General features: G+C 40.4%; 1 protein-coding gene across 1 annotated transcript in view; it reads left to right on the plus strand.

The window, feature by feature from the left end:
* The window catches only part of REPS2 (RALBP1 associated Eps domain containing 2), an 87,063-nt gene extending 64,919 nt beyond the window's left edge, over window positions 1–22,144 (plus strand). Inside the window, exons 16-19 of the mRNA XM_056861956.1 lie at window positions 7,646–7,729; window positions 11,033–11,178; window positions 21,383–21,488; window positions 21,888–22,144. Of these exons, the coding sequence (XP_056717934.1) occupies window positions 7,646–7,729; window positions 11,033–11,178; window positions 21,383–21,488; window positions 21,888–21,956 (405 nt within the window). The 3' untranslated portion in view covers window positions 21,957–22,144. The remainder of the gene's footprint in view (window positions 1–7,645; window positions 7,730–11,032; window positions 11,179–21,382; window positions 21,489–21,887) is intronic.
* Window positions 22,145–24,093: the final 1,949 nt, after the last annotated feature.

Below are 24,093 nucleotides of genomic sequence, written 5' to 3' on the forward strand. Positions count from 1 at the left end.
TACGTAGCTCTGCTACAGAGTAACTCAGTGCTCGAATCCTTTGGTAATGCTAATTGCCGGAAGGTATTGCTTGTCCCATTTGATCATTCACATTGAAAAGACTAAGGCCGATAACACATTGTTATTTTGTTTTCTGTTTCTCCCGCGAATGTCGTGATTCTTTGTTGTCGTAACACATGATGTTCTCCTGCCTGTGGGCTGACTCACTTCCGTTTTGCTACTTCTCTGTGTTTTCCCATCCCAGTTTTCTCCCGATTTTACTTTCAGTTTTGTGGCAAATGCGAGTGTTTGCTGGTGCATGCTTCAGCATGTGGGATGGGCCCCCTGAGTTCCGACATGCCCCCTTTCATCTTTCCCCCTTCCACCCTTCCCAGTGGAGCTTTCCAAGGGGTCCCTGTCAGGACCCTCGCCATGGCATTCTGGACCAGTTTAAGCTTCTGGAGTAGGCCTAAGGGAAACCCTGCATAGAGCAAGTTACAGAAGTCCAGCCTGGAGGTGACATTTGCATGGGTCACTGTGGCAAGGTTGTGTTGGGACCGTTAGGGCACCAGATGGTTAGCCTGGAACAAATGGAAAATGACTGCATTGGCTACGTGTGTGACCTGTGCCTCCATTGACAAGGAGGCTTCCAGTATCACTTCTAAACTCTTGATGGTAGGTGCAGATATTAGCCAAATTAAAAAAATAGTTGGGTCCTATGAACTGCAAGCATAAGGGATTTGGGGGAGAAGGGCAGGGTTTGGAGAGCAGAGGGACCTCAATAGGGTATAATACCATGCAGTCCACCCTCCAAAGCAGCCATTTTCACCAGGGAAACTAATATCTGTTGTTACCCCTAGTAGGTAGTCTCTGTTTTTAGATGGGGGAATTAACATTCTGGAGACTAAGCTTAGTGAGATCTTTTTACCAGCTTTTACAGGGATAAGCCTCCTTGGAAAACTCTTAAATAGAGAAGCGTTGTTTCAAATTTTTATAGTTTTATTAAAAATAGTTGAAGCAAATACACACCCAACAACAAAATCACACACCTGATACACACAAGAGCCTAAGAAATAAAAGGGAAGAGGTGGTGGACACACTATGAGGATTTAGGGTGATATTTACCAATCCTGAAGAAATGCAACATCCAAATGATAGCAGTGCTGAGCAACAAAGAAACGGACTAGTGTCTCTTGGAAATGAAAGGACCATACATGCAAGTAAGGGGTGGGTGTCTCAGATCCAAGAAAAACACTCACACATTTGAATGGCAAAAAGGCCACTACTTATAGAAGAAATGAGCCCTGAGGCTGCATGAGGTAACTGGCAAAAACAATGGACTTGGCAAGGGACAAAAGGTTTAATTACTTATCTGGTGGCTGAGATGTGAAAGTATGAAAGGTAATGGCAACATGGAAGAATACCTTAGTTTGCCTGATTAAGTACCAGTAAATACTTTAGAATAGATTTCAGATATGTGAAGATGGTTGGGAGATTCTCCCAGGAAGGGATGAGTGGACAGGAGATGGCTGGATGGATCTATTCTGCAAATGAGATGAGGCTGAGGGTGAATTAGATATGCTAAGAGGATTCCATGAATGGACTCGGATTGCTGATGGAATTAAGGTGCTTGCTATCAGTTCCTGCTTGCAATGCTTCATTAAAGATGTGAGGGAGGCTCATTTACCCCCTTTTGTTTCCAGGTTTTCTACTTCAAGGTCAGAGGAAAACAAACAACCCATCTCTGACAGCTGCCGAAGTTTGCACAGGTCACCAAAATGGAGTCCAGAGCGCTGGACTCTTTGGTTCACCTTGGCATAGCAGTGCCCTGTTTTCCTGGCAGCTTTGGTCCCATATGCCCTCGTGGCATATCACGTTGCTGGGACAGATCTGTCATCTGGAAATGAGTTGTAATTTCAGGAGATCTCCAGGCCCCGCCTGGACATTAAGAACCCTAGTAAGGGGGAGAATTGGGTTAAATGCCCGCCACCTCGCTCTTCAATGGCAGAGAAAACTTGATAGTCAAACCGTGGCCATTTATGCATGGATGAATTTGCTGCTCACTCAAAGCTCTTTTTTTTAAATCCGCCTTTTAAAATGCTTATTCACGGCACCGAATCAGATGAGAAAGTCCGATGTTGATCGGAGGCACGTGTTATGCAATGGTATCCCAACGCGCAGAACTTTGCTCCGAGTGGGCTGGGTTATCTCAAAGGTGATCCTATCACAGCCATTCACCCACCTTTGGAACAGGGCAGCAAAGTCTCTTTCCCCGCCCTCCGTCATCCCACACATGCGCACGTTGCTGCTCCCCCCCATCGCAAATAAACGTGTGTGTTTTTCCAGGTGGAAAGATCGCAAAGGGCTATGTAATTCTAGAATTTTTTTAAATATCTCAGTCAATTCAAATTCAATTTTTTTTAATATCTCAGTCAAAATTACCGATATATTGCTAAAGTGATAAAATGCCCCCAGCTGGTCCAGGTTGTCAGCTGAGCCCCACACTGGCTGCTGCGGTGGCTGCCACTTGTCCTTGCCCTCCAGGTTGCCGCTGCTGCTGCTAGATGATGACGAGGAGATCGGACTGGGCCGCTTGTGTCCTCCCACTTCCCTGGGGCTCTTCGGGCATTAAGAAGCCATTGGGCACCAGGATGCCGTTGACCTGCCAGCCGCCTTCTTTGTACTCGGCTTGCAGGCGCGGCGGTGGCCGCTCGGAGGAGGCGGTGGCCAGGGCATAGCACTCATGGGGTGGCTGCGGGGCGCGGGGCGCCGCCTCAATGGCTGTGGTGGTGGCCGCCACCGAGTACATCTTCTTGGCGCTGAGCGGCGGGGGCCATCGAGTGCAACCGAGGTGAACGGGGAGAAAGCCTTGTTGTTCCTGTCCATTTTAAAAGAGACAGCAATTGTTTGCTAGGGAGAGTACTGAGGCAATCCCTCGTTGGGGTGAAGGGGGGGGGTTCATGAAATCCAAAGAAGGAAGGACTAGGCACGAATGGAGAGGAAGTGAAGCACAGGGGAAATCGGACCTAAACCTGTATGGGAGGTGTTGCCTTGGATTTGTCGCTCTCTAGAAGCACATTTTCCCCACCTGAATTCTCCTGCTTGTTTTCAGAATTCACAGGAAAATATGCATCTACAGAGCGGCAAATTTGAGTCAAAACCTCCCATGAGAGATATCATGATTCCCAAGAAAATCACAGAAATTCAACAACAAAGATGGGTCGCGAAACTACAGAAGGCTCCTACCCTATAGGATGGGGGGGCGGGGGGTTATGAAAGCACGGAAAAAAGTTGCCAGGATTGGAGAAGGAGCGAAGCATGAGGGGAAAATGCTTTTTTGCAGTGGTAAAATAGCAATATATTGATAAAGGGAACAAAATAATTTTAAAAAATCACGAGTTGTTTGCATTCACGCCGCACTCAGCCTGATGATGTCTTGGGGCACATATGAAGGTGGGGGGCTTTGGCGAATGCACAAGGAAATGGCTTCATCCTTTGGCGGCAGGTTCGGAAAGGGGATGGGATCGGGTAGGCGGTACAAAGGTGGGGGAAGACCTGGGTGGGCGGAGGAGAGGCAGGGCCAAGATTATTCGCGGATAGAATTATTCATGCAGCCCAGCGTGGATTCTTCGCAGTCACGGCGGGGCGGTCCAAAAAAGTCGCGTTAGAAGTGCTTTTCCAAAATGCGCTGTTTGTGAGAACTGGCTGCGCAGTGGCGTCTGATTCATCAATTCCTTGTGCAAAACTCAAAAAAAGCTGCAGGGCACTTCAGCATGGATGGCGCAGCAAATTGCCATGCATACATAAACAACCTTTGTGTTTCTGCACAAGAAGCAATTTCACTGCCAAATTCCCCCACTTAATTGTAGCCTTCCATGTCACTTGATATTTTTTCCGTAGAGTTCCCTTGCCCCTCAGTATTGGGTTCTGAGGGGGCTTGTATGAGAAGAACAGGGTGAGGAAGATCTGGATCGAACCCAGTCCTTGTACTGAGAATTTACAATAAATTGTGATTTGTTTAAACCATAGCTTGTTGCAAAGGGTAGTCTATCAGATGTATAAATCTGGGTAGTCTATCTGGGTAGTCTATCAGATGTATATAACGTAGCATATTTTGTTCATAAATCCCAGTTACTTTGCTGCTTGCCTCCTTCCCTATCTTTGGGCAGAATCCCCAGATGCTATCCTGCGCCACCTTTCATTGCCAGACTGCTATCAAAGCCTCACCAGGTATGCAGCTTGTTTTCTTTTGGCCAGCTGCAATAAATGGGAAAGAAGGGGGGAAGATGCCGGGGAAAACCAGTCTCCGTCCTCCATGCTTTTGACTAACTATCATCAGTCTCTCTACCCTGTTCTGTCCAGCTGCTTCACTGCATCCCTCAGCCTTTTCTCTGATATTGAATAGATATGTTTATGGACCACACTTTCCCTTTCTCTTTTGCAATCTCACCAAATTCGCTAACCATTGTTTCTGTCAGGAAAAAAAGCTTTTGAATAAGCACATGAGCGGGTCACTTGATTCATTTGTTTTATCCTGGAATCTGAATGCTGCAGGGGTTGAAAGAGAAGCTGTCTGTATGAGGGAGAAGCTATAGAAGTATTTGTGTTGTGAACGGCTTTTGACTGAAATATGGAGTAATTTCTATTGTATAAATTGGCAAAGTGAATAAAAGCATGTGATCAAGAGACTTCTGAACTCCCTGTGCCTGATAAATTTTCCCTTTGCTGAGGCTGGACTTTCTTGCTTGCTGAGTTATCACTGGTGGGACCGGAGAGAAAGCAGAGGGATGGAGGGAGGGTCCTCTGCGAAAGCTAAATACAGTTGAAGTAGCAATATTTTGTTATGGCCCATGCTTCTGCCTCTGTATGCAGGTGTCTGAGAAGGGTTCTGATCATAATGGGATTTGTGTGTTCAGATGTTTAAAATCCTCAATTAGTACGTATACACAAGATTCACAATTTGTTGGACATCGCACTAAAGTAGGCTTTACTCATATCATTGTTGAGAAACTGGTATGACACTGTCCCGATGTCCATTAACCCTTCTACCTTATCCTTTATATCCCTGGAGAAACCGAATGAGTGAATGACTTGACAATGACTGGGGTTTGTTTCCAAGCAAACCTTAGCTTATTATAACATCTGAATGTAGACATCTGTGAAGTTCATACTTTATTTAGACTTTGTGTATCTGGAATGGTGGGTGTGCCACTACATCTGATCGTTTTAATGTGCAACCTGTACTCTGGACAAGAGGCCACAGTTAGAACAGAATATGGAGAAACGGAATGGTTTCCAATTGGCAAAGGTGTCAGACAAGGATGTATTTTATCTCCCTATCTCTTCAATCTATATGCAGAACATATAATTAGGAAAGCAGGATTAGATTTAGATGAAGGTGGAGTGAAAATTGGAGGGAGGAACATTAATAATTTGAGATATGCTGAGGACACTACATTATTGGCAGAAAATAGTGAAGATTTGAAACAACTGCTGAAAGTTAAAAGAGAAAGTGCCAAAGCAGGACTGCAGCTGAACATCAAGAAAACAAAAGTAATGACTACAGGAGAATTACACAACTTTAAGGTTGACAATGAGGAAATTGAAATTGTTCAAGACTTTCTGTTCCTTGGCTCCACCATCAACCAAAAGGGAGACTGCAGCCAAGAAATTAGAAGGAGATTGAGACTGGGAAGGGCAGCCATGAAGGAGCTAGAAAAGATTTTGAAGTGTAAGGATGTGACTCTGGCCACCAAGACTAGATTAATTCATGCCATTATATTCCCTATTACTATGTATGGGTGTGAAAGCTGGACAATGAAGAAAGCTGATAGGAAGAAAATAGATTCCTTTGAAATGTGTTGGAGGAGAGTGTTGCGGATTCCGTGGACGGCCAAAAAAACAAATCAGTGGGTTCTAGATCAAATCAGGCCTGAACTGACCCTAGAAGCTAAAATGACTAAACTGAGGCTGTCGTATTTTGGTCACGTCATGAGACGACAAGAGTCACTGGAAAAGACCGTCATGATAGGAAAAGTTGAGGGCAGCAGGAAAAGAGGAAGACCCAACAAGAGATGGATTGACTCAATAAAGGAAGCCACAGCCTTCAATTTGCAAGATCTGAGCAAGGCTGTCAAAGATAGGACATTTTGGAGGACTTTCATTCATAGGGTCGCCATGAGTCGGAAGCGACTTGACGGCACTTAGCACACACACACATCTGGAATGGACTCATATTGGATGTAGATTATGCTCTTCTGATCTGACTTGATGATACCTATGAATTTATTACTATTAATAATGGTCGCTATGCAGAGGAAGGCAATGACAAACCACCTTTGTTAGTCTCTTGCCTTGAAAACCCTACTGGGTTGCCATACGTTGGCTGCGATTTGACAGCACTTTACACACACACAATAATAATAAAAGTATGACACATATTTTAGATAATAAAATAAATAAATTGAAACAGAAACAGTTGAAATTGAAATTGAAACAGTTTTCCTTCCTTCCCTCCCCTTGGCAGACTGTCCCAAGGTGCCAAAGTCATGTGGTAACAGGTTGCTTAAGTGAGTTGTATAGTGACCAGTGCCAGACCTGTCCAAGTTGTACAAGTTAGGTAAAGGTTTAAAGGCTGGCAATATTGTTGTGCTCCCTAGCAACCCCCACAATGGCTACTGATATATCAGAGGGTGTTCATTTCTAAAAAGTGCCGGCACAGTTTCTATTATGTGGGGGGGGGGTTTTCCTCCCTCCAGTGTTTTTTTCTTTAGATTTCAGATCTTTCTGTAAACCTTGGGCATTTCTCAGGTTTCTAGAAAGGTCTGGCTTTTCTGTTCATGGCTCTAGTCTCTGGTTTAAGTATCCACAGATGGGGCCATGTTGAGAATTAGATCTACTGATTACAGTGGAATATACAACATAATCTATGTAACTGGTTTCTGTAGCAGTTCAAACACCATTAGAGAAGTAGGAACACCCAATTTTTGTGTTTGATATGTATATCCATAAGCTATTCCAGGAGTTGTTGTCAGGCTTTATAAACTTTCTCTCCTATATCTTTGCCTTTTTTTTCTTTACATCAGCAGGAGGAAATTATACTGAAGTTTTCTAGCTCTTCATATTTTAATTTTATTTTCATTTGTGGCATGTTTGCTGACAACTTTTTCACATAGTGAATGTCTGTTGAGGAGCGGAATTTTAAGAACGATCCATTTGTTTGAATATACCATTATTTCCCCCTACATATTTTGATTAGCTGTTGTGAACTAATACTGCTATCCTAAAACTATCTGTTAGTCATCCAGAAGCAAACCCCATCATGGAATTCAGTGTCATTGCCTACGCATAAGGTTATAGCCCTAAGACGATAGAGTCTACAAATGTCAGACATTGAAGCTGTTACTGGAAATAGTCTGATGAAGAAAAAACTTATGCTTGTTAATGCTTTTACACAGTTAAAATGGCTATAGGAACTTCCTGTTCTCTCTAACATAGGGGAGGGACAAACTACTACTGAAACCGAAGCCATTGAAAATCAAACCTGATCCTGTCTGTAAAGCCCTAACCTGTTTCTTGGTCATCCTAAGTGTTGATGGAATGTTAGGAACTGACTTTTACATAGATTATTCCTATTTGTGTATTGATTACTTGCATATTGTTACAGATGGAACAAGAATCTGAGATCGAATTACATTTGCTAACCAACAGAAGCTCATCACAGGTAGAAGAAAGCAGCCCAGTAAAAAAGGTAAAGCAGGACATCTATTCTTCCTCAACTAAAGTTGATTTACTTCCCATTGTAAAGTGGTGTTTAGAAAGCTCTATCTAGTTTGCTCCTTCTGAAGGTTTTGACACTAGAGTGGACTTCAAGGCTGTTCTATATGATTTCTTGCACAAATGTAGTCAGTGATTTCTGTAGTACCATTTGGATTCCAGATGCTTCACAATCTGGGTATAACTTGTGTTTACAGAAAATGTGAAATATAGATTCTGTCATTATAGAGAGTCTTGACTGTGTTCATGAGCACCACAAAAACATAGTGGCTACTCTCTCTTCTCGGAGAGGTTTTCTTGTCCCTGTAGAACACAGCATGAAAGCCAAATACAAGGAATCTTTCCTGGCACAAACCAGGAACACTCATATCTCCTACCATATACTAGTTGATATAGAGCTCTTTATTTAACCCCCAGTTGTTGTTTTTGTTTCCACTGCTTCATAGAGTTTGAAAGGGAGAGAGTTAAATCTTAATGCAACACTAGGGGAAAGTTCTTGGGTTGTGTATTTGAGACCTCGTCACAGAGGTAAGGCCATTCCCGCACCATTCACTTACATCATATTATCCCCGTATTCGACCTGCAAGGTTTGGGTATGAATTCCAAATTTCTGTCCACATTTCACCATTTTCTCAGTTGTATACATTCTTCCCAGGAATGTTTTCTCCCTGTCTGCACCTTCTAGGAAAAAGATGATGTTCTGCAGGGGAGTTTCGCGTCATTCATGACGTCGCAAATGGCCAAGACATTCCCCCCCCTCATCCCCTCCCTTTTTTTTTTTTGAGCATGCGCTCGAGTTTTGAAGCAATGGTGCACTGTGATTGGCTGCTGCCTCCCCAGGTTACTTTTTGGAGGGTTTTGTGTGTTTCTTGTGTTTGAACGTCATTTTGAGAATCACTTCGTTTGAGAATCACTTGAGAATCACTCTCTACAACATGTAGAGAGACCCTAACCACAATGTCCATGCAGGCATATTTCCCTCCCCCACCTCCACAAACAATCACAGAACCGCCATCCTGTCATTGTTATTACAATGCTCCAGCGTTCCTTCGCTAGTAAAAATTCAACAATTTTTTAAAAAATGAATAACGGGGAACGGGAGGGAGAAGAAAAACCTGTCCATGTGATTGTGTGGTGTGGGAACCATTACAGAGAATGCTGAACTGGCCGCTGCTGCAGTGAGGTGCCACCAGCTTGCAGCTCGGGACGCAGCGCTGGTAGCTCATGCTGCCAATTAAAAGGTCCCCACAGCCTTCTCTGACTGCTCACACTCTCACTGCCCCCTCCCTCCCTGCTTCACACACGTGCCGTCCTTCTTGGCGATCCTCACAGCCACTTTAAGGGGTAGAGAAGCAGAGACATTTGGGGTGGGGGGAGCACCGCGGGAAGCCGCACATGCGCGTTTGCTTTCAGTTTACACAAGTGGGGACCTCTCTTTCCCCTGCCGCCCCCCTCGTGGGCAGTCAGCCTAGTTACAAAGTGCACTTAAGGGGAATGAGATGTTAGGAAAAAGTTAAACCGGGACCCCGCACAAATCAATGGAGTTAGTTCAATGTTCCAACATTCCTTCGTAAATCCAGATGCAGATTAGAAAAAAAGCAAAGAAAATGATTGGAAGAAGGAGAGGGGAAGGGAGGGAAGACGGGAGGAGACAGGCAATGCAGTAGGTATTGCTAACTGAAGGGGGAGAAAGGAAGCATCTCCAGCTTGTCTGTACTCTGAGGATGATTGCCTTTGAAATGGAGTAAAGAATTACACCGTCATATAAGCATTTGTCAATAACACAATGATTAAAAGCTTAGAAAATATTTCTGAGACCAAACCGGGTGGGGGGAAATGGTGTGGACACAAAAAGATAAGACTTTTCATTAAACGTTACAAATAATTAGTGCGGAAATGGCCTAAGAGACCTTGAGAGGATACCTAAGAAACATTAGAGGTAGGGGAAACTTAACAAATATGTTTGGTGAAGAATAGTAACTATTGTATGATTCTATCTTTGGAAACATTGAGATGACTTGACAGAAATTGTGAATACCCTGCTCACGAAACCAATCTAACTAGCTTAATAAAATTGGCACCCACTCAGTGCCCAGTAGCATGCCTCTTGTTTGGTGACTGCTGTTTGCCATGCAGTAGTGCCTGCCTCTTTCAAATTAAGAGGATGTGAACTAATATTGAGCCTGCAGAAGAGAGATCAGAACCTTAGATATGACAAATGTACTCATTTCTTCTGTTCTTAAATAACTTTTTAATACAGAAAATTCTTGTTGCTATTTACGGTAATTATTTTTCAGGAAATGAATATTGCTTTTCTTTTCATGTTAATGTCATTACTCAACCTTTTTAATTGCTACTTCTTTCAAAGTGATGAATATTAAAAATAATGAATGAAGCTTGACAATGCAAATAGCAAAAGGTGTGTGAATGAGAGTTTATTGGTTAGTTTATGATCACATCATGAGAAGCATCCTCAATGCCCTGTGAAAGAGTTACAAGTCCACACAGTGGACAAATTCCACACAGTGACTGCCACAGATGCATTTTTGGAGAAAATTATAATGTTTTGCTAGGTACGTAGGTGCATTCTGTTCTTGGGGAAAAAACTTGATACCCATTCAACAGAAGCACAACTTCAAAGTAAGTTATCTCGATTGCATATAATAAATACACAACCACTGCAGGTTCACTGTACCAATCCCCATCAACAGGAAGGGCCTTCAGTGCACAAACCTTTTAGAGATGGTGTGCTGTTTCCCTCCCAAGTATGTATCTTTTAAAGTTACCCATGGATGGATTAGAAGCTTTAATTATGGACTAGTCTAGAACATACTTAAAATAATTCCAACAGCAAAGCTACCTTTTTTGGTAATCAGGAGTATGTTTCTATCAATATGTGCTTTTATGAGTTGACATAGGCAACCCTCTTTTCCTTCCCCCCTCTTATTACCGTGAACCATGGCAAGTTCTAATTTTTTAAATCAGCATTGGGATGTTGTTGCAGTTGAAAACAAACTCTAGTAAGAACCATGCCTGTGTCATGCTTGAAACAAAACAGGACATAAATGCATTTTTTTGGTGTAACCCTTATTCACAGTGATGGATTGGCAGAAAATAATTTTCTAGTGTGTGGTGCTAGTAGATGCTGTTGATCATGGGTTATTTGACAGAAACAAGCCCTCTACCCAGCAAAAAAATACAATAGTAAAACCTTTTGGATTGGAACCTAACAGATAATCAAGAATAAGCTTTCTTTTCTCCCCCACCCCCTTCACAGGAGGTTTTGCTTACTCAGCCACCCTCAAAACCAATCCGCAGGAAATTCCGACCTGAAGGCCAGATGCTGGAGAATCAGGAACTTTCTCCCACTAAAAGTGTGGCGTCTTCCTTGGCTGCCGTCAAGCCCCACCATGCAATCCCAAGGTAAAAAGGCATCCTTTGGGTTACATCACAAGAAACTGGGAGATGTTTGGGCCTTATGATAGCATAGAGTGGCCGCTTCACATACTCTGACAAATTGGTTGGTGTGGGGAAGAGTTGCACTCTCTTTTACTGTGCTTTGTATCAAAACCGGGAAATGGACAAGCACAAAATATGGAAATAGCATGCACAACTTGCTTGCTGTGTTTTTCATGCTACTTCTTTAAGGCACACAGCCATTACAAGAATAGCTAGACTTCCAAAATATCCTTCTCAGGAGGCAAGATTAAGTGGCAAATTTGTAAGCGAAGGTTAATCCATGGCATGGATGTAGACAGAAGGTTCTAGTCTCTGGTGGTAGATTGAATAGAGGAACTCCATATTCCTCCCAGTCTCTTGGTCCATGATTTCCAGTTGTTATATATTTTTTTCTCTTGGAGCCAGCTTCCTGCTTCTGAATCCGTTCAGAGAACAAATAGTTTTCTAATTCATTCAGAAGTCTAAAAAGTAATTATGTAAGTCACACCCTCCTGAAGTATGTATTTTCTGGCAAACAGTGTGGAAGGTTGGAACTCTCGCCAAGATTCTTCAAGGATCCAAAAGGGGAACAGAGTTGCTTGGGGAGCCGGGGAGTGGGGGCTTTTTCAAAATAGGCATTATTTATCATTAGCATAACATGTTAATCCTATTTTGAAAATGATAATGGCCAAGTAGGCATCTTCTGTTTGTTTCTCTCTGGTAGAGTATTGAAAGAGGTGGGAGAGGGGAAAGAAGAGACCAGAGATATTCAGGAACAGCACTGGGGTTCTGCTCCAAAGATCAAGTTGTCAACTCTGTTTTAGAGAAAAAAGCTAACTGAGTTTTTATGTGAGCTACTTTCTGCTGTTTTTAAAATAATGCATCTGTCTTGGATCACATTGTCATTTAAAAGCTGCTAACACTTTACAAAAAGCCATAAATGGCCTCTTTCAGAAATAATTCTGCTTACCTAGCCTGAATTTCCCCCCATTTTTCCTGCTTCTCAGTGTTCTTTAAAGATGAAAATTGCTAACACATTCACTTCTTGAAAGTAGAACAGATGGATGTTCAAAGTCCACTGGATCATTTTCAGGAAGTTCTGCTTCAGTTTGTGACATCATAATTTATGGCTCATTTGCATGTTATAAAGAAGCAGAGAAAGGAAAAATGCAAATGAGTAGCACCTCTAATTTCCTTGCTGCTTTGTTGCATGCAAAGTGACCCTTACTTGAAGCTGAAATAATAAATCCAAAGATTAACAGAAAAGGTACAGCAAACATGATATCGGCATGCAATATGTTTTTAATACGAAAGGTTCCAGGTGAAAATAATAGGGCTAGTGGGATTTATTACAAAGGCCAATTGCTACTAGATATAGGGATATTTTCTTTTTGGTTTATTTTTTAATTTATTTACAATATTTATAGTCCGCCTTTCTCACAAGGACTCAAGGTGGATTACGCATAGTGAGCCAGTACAATCACAAAAAAATGTGACATTCAACAACCAATGCATTAGGATTTTAGAAGTCTGGAACCACAAGAAAGAACTGAAGCATAGCATAAGTATCGACGTGACACATTAAGCGATACAGAAATTACATAAATAGCATCTTAGCTACAATAAGCAAAACACAGCTGTATAGACCACAGTCTTTAACCATCTACCCAAGCAAGTTTATGAACCAATTTGTGCAATACAGCCCTATTACCTGCACAGAAAAGCCCTCTTGAATAGTTCAGTTTTGCATAGTTTCTGGAAGGCGAGGAGAATGGGAGCTTTCCTGACCTCCTTGGGAAGGCCATTCTACAAAGCAGGAGCCACAAAAGAGAAAGCACAAGGCAGGAGCCACAAAAGAGAAAACACATATACGAACAGTTGTTGATTTTGCCCATTTGCAAGTTGGCACCTGCAGAGGCCCCTGCTGTATGGAGAATGAGAGCAACTCAGTGGCACCAAGCACACCTTTGGGAACCTGCAGAAAAAGTTACCTTCACCCCCCCCCCATAATAGAGGAAGAAGCAAAAATAGTTTAAAAACGAAGTCTCTACATGTGCTATATATTCCCGTAAGTAAACCTTCTGCTTCCCTTTACCAGTGGGGAGTTCTCCAGCCCTGCCTTGGTGCTTTGCCCATCCACAAAAAAGTTCCTAGGAATCTCTGTCCCAGCACTGGGCATTGGAGGGGCTGAGAGGGGGGGGCAGCCCTGCACTTTCCTTGTACATTCTTTGTGAGGCCTACTTTCCACAAGCATAAATGAGGGAGAAATGGTGGATTGTTGAGATGGTAGAATGAATTGCACTACTATACAGTGGAGGTGGAGGATCATTTTTGGAATGCTCTCCTGTGTAAAAAGCTTCCTGCAAATAGGAAAGAAGTACAGCTAGTAAACAAGGAGGATAGAAGCCTTCTCCATGCTGTGCTAGTTTTCTGTTTGCATGGATATATTTTTTAATATGCAGGAATATTCCAAGTTTGAATCCATTTTGTAGAGTCCAAAGAGTTCCCTTCCATTCTACCACCTCATTCTCCAGCATATGTAAACCAGGCCTGAATCTCAATGCCGTGACACAGTTCCCTTAGTTTTGTTCATGGGCAAGAGGTATAGCTGGAAAATTAAAAAGACAGAGGCATTGGGGAGGTGGTATGCTGGTGGAAAGTGCTGTCAAGTCGTATGGGGACCCCATAGGGTTTTCAAGGCAAGAGACGTTTGGAGGTGGTGTGCCATTGCTTGCCTCTGTGTGGGCTGAGAGAGTTCTGAGAGAACTATAACTGGCCCAAGATCACCCAGCAGGATTCAAGTGGAGGAGTGGGGAATCGAGCCTGGTTCTCCAAACTAGAGAACTTTTATTCTTCCTCAATCACTCATGTCCTTATATTTTATATTAACAAAAATGAGTCATGATGGAATGAGCTTACAGATGGATCCTTTTCCCTGCACATATCCCTGAAAACCTGTTCCTCAGATTCAGAGGACCCTTGGAAACAAACAGGGGTATTACATGAGTGGGCTGCAGCTCAAGGGGAAATTAGCAAACATCTTCTCCTCCCTTCTTGTGCAAACCTCTTTTTTTGAATGGATCAAGAGCTCAGGCAAGATGGGGCAGGGAATTTGTGCTGAGTAACCCCTTATTGCTTCAGCCTACTCTGTCTGCAAGGTCCAGTAACTCTCAAGGTTTTTTTTTTTTTTTTTGAAATTTTTTTAATTGGTTTTTATAATATAAATTTTCCATGTTAACAAACAACAATATACGTAGTATTAAAAACTAAATCATAGGTAATGTTATAATTGTTTAAGTACTAAATAAAAATAAAAAATAAAGGAAAATTTATTGACTTCCCCATCACCTCCGTCCGCCTCTTAATAAAGTATTCTATCCCATCGTGATATGGTCTGATCTTAATTATTCTTATATCTCAATTAGGTTTCAATCACATTATACTATCAATATAATTGATTACGTTTCTTTATGTTAACAATGTCATCTAGATCAGATTAAAAGGTATTCTTCCATTTTCCCCAGTCCTAGTTCATATTCCCAATATTTCATCCACGCCTCCCATTCCCCCATAAATCGGGCATTGTCTTTTTGATTTAAAATAGCTGTAAGTTTTGCCATTTCCACCAGTTCAAACATTTTCATAGTCCAGTCTTTTTTCCCAGGAGTGTCTGCCCCTTTCCATTTTGCTGCATAAAGCAGTCTTGCAGCTGTAGTCGTGTAAATCAAAAAAGTCCTGTGTTTTAACAAATCATCAGGTATCATACTTAATAGCATCATTTCTGGTGTTTTGGGTATGTTTTTTTGTACTATTAGTCTTAATTCGTTATAAATCATATCCCAAAAATCCTTAGCTTTGTCACAAGTCCACCACATATGATAAAAAGAACCAACTTCTTTATTACATTTCCAACATTTAGGGGACAACTTTGTAGATCTTTGCAATCTTCTTAGGCGTTAAATGCCATCTATACATCATTTTATAGATATTTTCTCGAATTGACTGCACATTTATTCCTTTCAGGTCTTTCGCCCATAGTCTTTCCCATTTGTTTAGGGCAATATCATGTCCCACAGTTTGAGCCCAATTAATCATTGTTGGTTTGATTATTTCCTGCTCACAATAAATTGTTAAAAGAAGATTATACATTTTAGAAATCAGTTGAGTATTATTATCTAATAGCATCCTGTGAAAAGATGATTTTTCTTTAGAGAATCCATTCTTCATATCTTGTGTAAATACTGATTTAATTTGATGATATTGAAGCCATTGTAAATTGTCTTTAAGTAACTGAAAGTCTTTTAGTGAGCTTTTCTTTCCTTCCCAGTTAATTAACTCTTGGTAGGTAATAAATTTGTCCAATCTAAGTGGGCGTAATGTCAACATTTCTTGAGGTGATATCCACATCGGTGTTACTGGTTCAAGAATATGTTTATATCTCATCCATATATGAAATAAGGAGGACCTGATTATATGGTTACGAAATGATGCTTGTATCTTAATTTTACCATACCATAAATAGCCATGCCATCCACTTATATTGTTAAAACCTTCAAGATCTAACAAACGCGAATTGGATAAGTTCATCCAGTCCTTTAGCCATACTAAAGCGGCCGCTTCAGCATAAAGTTGAAAGTTAGGTAGTGCTAAACCTCCTCTAACTTTAGAGTCCACCAGATATTTATAAGCAATCCTCGGTTTTTTCCCTTGCCAGATGAAATTTGATACGTCTTTCCTCCAGGTATCAAAGTATTTAACATGTGATATTATAGGCAAATTTTGGAATAAGAAAAGCATCCTTGGTAAAATGTTCATTTGGATTGTTGATATACGTCCCAAAAGTGACAATTTTTTATTTGACCAAATGATCATATCAGTTTTTATTTTGTCCCATAGTTTAAGATAGTTATTGGTTATCAAGTCTTTATTCTTTGCAGAGATCCAGATTCCCAAATATTTGATCTTATTAGCCTTCTCCCAACCTGTGTATGATATAAATTCCTGTTGTTCTGTTTCTGATAAATTATTAAATATTGTCTTTGTTTTTTCTTGGTTAACTTTAAATCCCGATACATTTCCAAAATCGTCCAAAGTTTCCAACAGTATCTTCATTGATTGTGTTGGATTCTCCAAGATTAACAGAAGATCATCCGCGAATGCTCTCAATTTGAATTCATGTTTTTTAATTTTTAATCCGCGAATGTCCTCCATACTCCTTAGCTTACAGCATAGTGATTCCAACACCAACAAAAATAATAATGGAGACAGAGGACATCCTTGTCTGGTTCCTTTCTTGATTGCGCAGTTGTCGGACATCGATTCATTCACCAGAATTTTTGCCTGTTGGGATGTATATATGGCCGATATACCTCTCAAGAAACGGTCTCCAAAATTTAATTTTTCCGATATCTTTTTCATAAAGTCCCATGAGACCATATCAAAGGCTTTCTCTGCATCCAAAAATACAAAGGCCGCCGTTTGTTGAATATTCTGGTCATAATATTCCAATGAATCTAATAAAACTCTTATATTATCTTTAATTTGCCTTCCTGGAACAAAACCTGCTTGGTCTTCATGTACAAGGTCCTTAATAAAATGCTTTATCCTATTCGATAAGACCGAAGCATAAATCTTATAATCCACATTTAACAGCGAGATAGGTCTATAATTGGAAGTTTTTTCTGGATCTCTTCCTTCCTTAAGTATCAACGATATAAATGCATGTGACCAAGTCTCTGGGGATGCTCCCTTATCCAAAATTGTATTACAAAGTAATACAAAAAAGTTCACTAAATTGTCACTAAATGTTTTATAAAATAGTGCAGTAATTCCATCTGGTCCTGGTGTCTTGTCCGTTTTTTGTTTCATTATTGCTTCTTGTATTTCATCCTTTGTAATTGGTGCATCTATCCATTCTTGTTGGGGCTTTGAAAGGACATTCATCTGTATTGAATTTAAAAACTTGTCTATTTTCTTTTTTGAGATATTTTCTTTCTGATATAACTTAGTATAGAATGAAACAAATTCTTTTTGTATATCCGTAGTTGTATAAACTGGTCCTTTAGCGGATTGAATTTTTGTTATAATCTTCTTTTGAAATGAGTCTTTCAGTTGGGTCGCCAAAAATTTTCCAGGTTTATTAGCATGTTCAAAGTATTTTTGTTTAGCAGATTTTAAATTTTTGTTCATTTCCTCCATTATTATCAAATTTAGTTGGTGTTTAGATACAGAAATCTTCATTTGTATATCATTTTTGTCTTCTTCATGTAAGGCCATGTGTTTTTGCTCCACATTTTGTAGCTCCCAAAGTATATTATTGGTAAATTGTAGTTGAGTTTTCTTCCAGGCCGTGTGTTTCTGTATCATAAATCCTCTTAGAACAGCTTTAAATGCATCCCAAACTGTATTCAGCGAAGTTTCCCCATTAAGGTTAATTTCAAAGAAATCTTTAATTAAGTCCTGTAGTTCTTTTTGAATCTTGTTATCCTTTAAAAGTTTATCATTTAGTCGCCATCTAAATGCTTGTTTATTGTTCCATTCAAATGTAACTGGATTATGATCAGAAAAAGTTCTTGGTACAATTTGGATTTTACGTAGTTGCGTGAAAATAGATTTACTAGCCCATATCATGTCTATTCTGGAGTGTGAGTCGTGTCTCGCTGAATAGAAAGTATATTCTTTAGCCATTGTATTCATTGTTCTCCAGATGTCTTGTATTTCCAATTCTGAAGCCATGGTGAAGAAAGTTTTAGGTAAACATCCTTCGTTTTCGTCTTTTGCTTTTGATTTTTTATCCAAAATTGGGAGAGCAACACCATTGAAATCGCCCATCAAAAGAATCTGATCCTTTGCATACTGAGAAATCAGTTCATGTAGTTGTCCATAAAATTTAGCTTTTCCTTTGTTAGGTGCATATATTCCTACTACAATCGTCTTTTGCCCCAATATTTTGGTCTTGATAATTACAATTCTGCCTTCATTGTCTTTGTACAGTAGTTCAGGACTAAGGCTAGAATGAGCATATATCACAACTCCCTTTGTTTTTGTTTTAGCTGATGCAACAAATGCTTGTCCAAGCATTTGCCTATCCAGGTATTTTTTGTGTTTTGTTGCTATATGAGTCTCTTGCAGACAAATTAGGGAGTATTTGTATTTCTGTAGATATTTAAAAATTCTAGCCCGTTTGGTTTTTTCATTCAAACCATTCACATTCCAAGAAATTACTTTTGCCATAATGTAGTAATTATTGAAGCAAAATATTCAGTCTATAACACAGTGCCTCCTTCTGCTCCCTGTGGTTCTTCTTCTTCTTCTTCTTCTTCCTCTTCCTTTTGTTCCAGGGTTAGTCCTTTAAGCTCTGTCTTGTATTTCCTCAGAAATTTTCCCACATCCGATGGAGATAAGATTGTCATTTTCATTTCTTTGAAGGTAAAAGCCAAGCCTTGTGGCATAATCCAACGATATTTGATACCATTAGCTTTCAAAACAGACACAAATTCTTTGTAATTATTCCTCTGTGAGAGTAAATGTGTTGGTATGTCCTTTAATAATATTAGAGGAATATCTCCTGCTGAAACCGGACTGTCATAGTGGATCTTCATGATCCTGTCCTTGATCCTAGTATCATAAAAAACAATCATGAGATCTCTTGGTTTAGATCTTTTCATTCTAGCAGGTAATGGTATTCTGTAAACTCTGTTGATGGCTTGGTTCAATTCTTGTTCTTCTATTTGAAATAAATGAGCCAGATTTGGGACTACAGTTTCTTTGTTGTCTCCCATCATGTCTGGAAAATTGCGCAGACGAAGGTTGGTTTCTCTAACTCTCATCTCCATCATTGCTATCTGATCTTTAACAGCTGTCTGATTAGTTTGTATTGTTTCAATCTGCTTCTCTTGGCTTGCTAATTTTTTCTTTGTATCCTTGTGTTCTTCCATCACTTTCTTAACTGATGAATCCATTGCTTGCATGTCCGTCTTCATAGTATTCATTTGGGTCTTTACAACTTTAAGGTCTTCTGTAACCCCATCTAGCTTTTGGTTAATAGCTTGAGATGCTTGGCCAAGATTTGTCATCATAGCAGTCAGCTGTGTCATTTGTGTAGACATCTGTTCAAACTGTTTAGTTGTTGCCTCTGTTTGCTTGGCTAACATGTCTTGCAATTTCTTTTCCATGGTTAAGGTTTGTGTCGCTTCTTTCAGTTTTATATAGGCAGGGCTATGTAATGAGCCAGAACGGGGTCGGGATGCAGACATTTACATTGAAGTAAGGCTGGTAAAATACATGTCCTCAATCAGGACCCTCTGATTAGTTGTTGATAGAAAATGTTTCAATGATCAGCTTAATAATTTTTTCGCTTTAAAAAGACCCCTATTTCACTTTAAAACAGCTTTTTAAAGTTTTGAAATACCAGCGAGTTTTGCCAGCCGCTCTAGGTCGGATCAATCAGGAAGTATTCCGGAAGTTGATTTCACCGTGGACCTTCTACCGCCTCTTCTCGATGGTTGTTCCCTTCAGGAACTATTTCTATGTTACTCGAGTGCGACGTGTATCCTGTCCTACGAGTTGCTTCCTGTTGTTGTAAGCCAGATGATAGAGAGGGTGATATAGAGGGTCTTCCGGATTAAGGAGTTCCTTGCTGCAAACGTAGCTGGAGGACCCCTTTTTTTTCCTTTTCTTCTTCCACCGGAAGAAAGAAGTTCACCCTCCCCTTCCCTCAAAAGTACTTCTCATTGGTGGAAATTTTAGTCCATCTTATAGGCGTCTTTCTAGCTCTTTGTTTTAGTTTAAGCTGATCAACTTGATAAGGCTCCTGCCTCTAATCCTGATGGATTTTATAGGTCAAACTTATCCAGTTCGATTAAGGGAGGGACAAGGATGCTGGGAATGTCTTCATCTACCCCCCCAGTTATTCAGTAACATCAGTAAAAGACGAAGGGTTCTTGCGTACTCACTTGAGCGTCTAGAGGTGAGGTTCTTATCTTAAAGTAGTCCTTATGGTGGTTATAAGGTGGTGGAGGGTAGAGTCTTATGCCGAAGTTGCGTTTTGGCGATTTCTTCCCTAGGTGCCCTTGCAGGACCGGCGTCCAAAACTCCGAGGGACTTAAAGAAGCTCCCTCAGAGTATTTGGGAGGTCAAACTGCTTTTGCGGGCTGCAGGGAGTTCCTGCTATCCGACCCACTTGCAAGAATCGTTTGGGATGCATATAGCATCCCAGGATTAACGCAAACTTGGATTTCTCCCAGGACAGCCTGGGGAAACGTGGCACTCACCCCCAGCGGCACCACCGGAAGTCCACTAACTCTCAAGTTTTTCAGGAGGCTGCAGAAATTCCAAGAACTTGTTTCATTCATGGTTCATAGGATTCTATGCAAAATATAGAAGTTTCCTGGGCCAGTTATGATCTGTCAATGGTGATTGCCCCTCAGCTCTTTTGAGAGTTCTGTGTTGATAAATAAATAAATGATAACTCTGTGATTGGTGTAGGCATGGCAGATTAATTAAAAAAAAGAATTTGACCACAATGTACCATGTTATCTACCACTCCTGCTATACTCTTGGATCAGAGAATCTCCATTGCAACTGATCTTAAGAAGAGTGCTGTCAGGTAGGATTAAGCTTCAGTAAGTTCAGGTTTTAAACAGATACTGAAACTGTACTGAAAAATGCCAATAAAGGAACATCCCCAAATCTTTCTTCCTTTCAGTTTACTAACCAGCATATTAAAAAGCTAGGAGCCCCATGGCGCAGAGTGGTAAGCTGCAGTACTGCAGTCCAAGCTCTGCTCACAACCAGAGTTCAATGCCAACGGAAAGTGGTTTCAGGTAGCCGGCTCAAGGTTGACTCAGCCTTCCATCCTTCCGAGGTCGGTCAAATGAGTACCCAGCTTGCTGGGGGTAAAGGGAAGATGACTGGGGAAGGCACTGGCAAACCACCCCGTAAACAAAGTCTGCCTAGGAAATGTCGGGATGTGACGTCACCCCATGGGTCAGGAATGACCTGGTGCTTTCACAGGGGACCTTTACCTTTTTTATATTAAAAAGCAGCACACATTAATTTTAATCATTCCTCAATTCTGTTCACAGTAGTGACCGTTTGCTCATTCTTTTAAGTCTTAAAAGTGAGCATCACATGCCCTTATGTCAATAAACGGGACAGCCTTGTTGACTGAAAGTGGTTTGTCTTGCAGACAGTCCTCAAAACAGAAGAAAGCTATTCAGACAGCTATTCGCAAAAACAAAGAAGCTAACGCAGTGCTTGCTAGGTTAAACAGTGAACTCCAGCAACAGCTAAAGGTAAGGAGAGCACTTTAATCAATGGACAATTTCCATTCTCAAATAAGTATCTGATGGAGCCTATTTAATACATTGTAGTGTTAATATTTTGAAGTATCTGAATCCCAGTGGACTTCATTCTAGGTGCAGGGGGGATATTACTAGAACACTTCTCTTCTACGCCCAGTGACTTCAGTGAAATTAGACAAGTGTAGTTTAGCATTGTACTGTGATGTAATCCTGATACACCTACAAAGCCAAGATTTTGCAAAGCTGTCTGTTTCAAGGGGAATAAATATTATGTATTAACTACAGAATAGTTGTATCAGGAGAATTCATTAATCTTCAGCTTGAAAAGACAAGATTATTTGTATGTTTGTACCTATACTATAATTGTTTTGCATCTTTTTCATTCTTTAGGAAGTTCACAAAGAACGAACTACCTTGGAGACCCAGTTGGAGCAGCTCCGACCTGTGACTGTCTTATGACAGTCTATAGGAGAACATTTATGCCAAGAGTCCTAGACTGAATCAACATCACATATTGGCATAATGTATTTGCTAAGGCAACATCACAGAGGAAAAATGATGGCCAGATTTCTTTTGCATTTCTTTTACCAGTTTATCTTGCAGGTGGAAAAAGGTACACAGTCTGAATGTCAAACCTTATGCTTATGAAATCAAACAGTTCCTCTGTTGATCCTTCAGGAATGCAACAGTCAGAAGCCATCTCTCTCTGATTACTATCTTATTTATTTCAGTTATTTTTTATTTATATGCACTTTGGGGCAGGGGGGCTTCCAGGAAATTTGTTTAAATTCACACTGGGAAGTCATTCCTAAGATGAATGTAGTTTTTCAAGGTCTCTCTAGTTTTAGGATAATTGTAAGTAGCATCTGGAGAAAGTCGTATGCTTTATGTACCTTACTGATAACAGGTGCAGTGCCTCACTATGAAGGTGTAACATACATTTTCTTTCCTCTAAAAGCTATCCCAGCTCACTGGTTCCCTTCCTATGTTATCAGTCAGTGCAACTAAGCCCCTCTGCATTAGTTGCCATTGGTCTTCCTTTGGTGTTGATAGGAGAAGGGTTCTACAAGCTGCACCATCTGGATTGGGGCCCTTTATTGCTATTCTAATTGGATGCAAGAGTTTTGCATGTTTAACCACCAAAAAGTCATGTTATGATACAAGGCACTTCTATCCCTGTAGCTAAGTTCATAGGGTTCACCTATTTACACTGGCATGTGCGGTGCCTTGGCACTGGTGTTCGTTTGGTGCTCTCCATTCTGTTGCAGTATGCAACCTAGTCATCTTAGAGTGGTCAAGTGTAGGGCATATGCTACTATCGATAGAGAATACCCCCCCAAGAAATGCTTTGGAGTCCTTGAGCATGCTGATACAATTGTGTTCTCTAACAGCATGGCTGGCTTTGTGAATTGTGCCTCAGTACAATATTTTATATTTGACTGACTAAATGCTATCAAGTAATGCAAAATTTAAATCCAAACTTTAGACACCTACTGGTTATGACAATTGTATTTTGGATTGCTTGTTCTATAAGATACAACCAGCAGGGAAAGTTGGCAGTCAGCATTGTCTCTATGCTGTCTGTCTGTCAGTAAAACTTGACTTATTTACTTGAAGAAACTGTACTTGGTTTATATTCTGAAAACTGAAATTATCAATGAAGTCCCCATGTAATTTTCATTTCAATGAAAACTGTAATTTTCATTCCAGTTGGGTTTAATGGTTCTTGCTTTGTTACCATGGTGACTGTCTTGGTTCTATTTCCAGTGCAGTCACCCCAGTTTGTCCTAGGAAGTCCTACTGAACTCAGCGTGACTTCATTTGAGTAATCAGACATAAGGATCTGTCTGTATATTGCCTTAATAGCATGTCTAACTTCGTCTGGATTCTACTCAAAATATATAATACTCTTTGATTTGCATATGGAGAGTGCTCTGACAGTAGGAAAAGAGATGTTCTGGGGAAAAGGACAGGCAGAGTAAGCTCTTTACCATCACCAATCTCAACATTTGTACAGTTTGGCTTTCTTCATAGGTTATTGCACATCATCACAAAATTTAGCATATATCACATCTATAATTCCCCCCTTTTCTTAAAATGTTCCATATTTCACTATTCCTATATAGCAAGCATAATTCCAGAAACTAGAAGACCTTACTAATTACTACTAGATTGGCAAAGAAGTTCTCTGAGAATCACTGCTTTAGTTTTCATATAGCAAAAGTCTTAATTGTTTTGATAAAAAACATAATTACTTGAGATTAAATTTAACCATGAGATTAAATGTTCTCGGCTAGGCTCACAGCATCTGAATCTTATGTTGAAATTTTTTACATCTTTTCTTCAATAGTATATAAATCCTAGTAGGATGGCTAAGGGCTGAGATATGAGGACTTCCTTAGGAATATATTGTGTATTAATGGTACACTATCAGATTTGGGGTTTATATAAAGTTTCACAGAAATGTGTAGCGTGAACATCATCAATACAAATATTTCAAGATGGCAAGAAACAATGTTTTGGCTAATGTTTATAAAAAGGTGTTTGAAGAGGTGTCTGGAAGTATAAAAGAAAGCTATCTAAAATAACCCCATTA

This window comes from Euleptes europaea, chromosome 16 (genome assembly GCF_029931775.1).
Source record: "Euleptes europaea isolate rEulEur1 chromosome 16, rEulEur1.hap1, whole genome shotgun sequence".
Lineage (NCBI taxonomy): Eukaryota > Metazoa > Chordata > Lepidosauria > Squamata > Sphaerodactylidae > Euleptes > Euleptes europaea.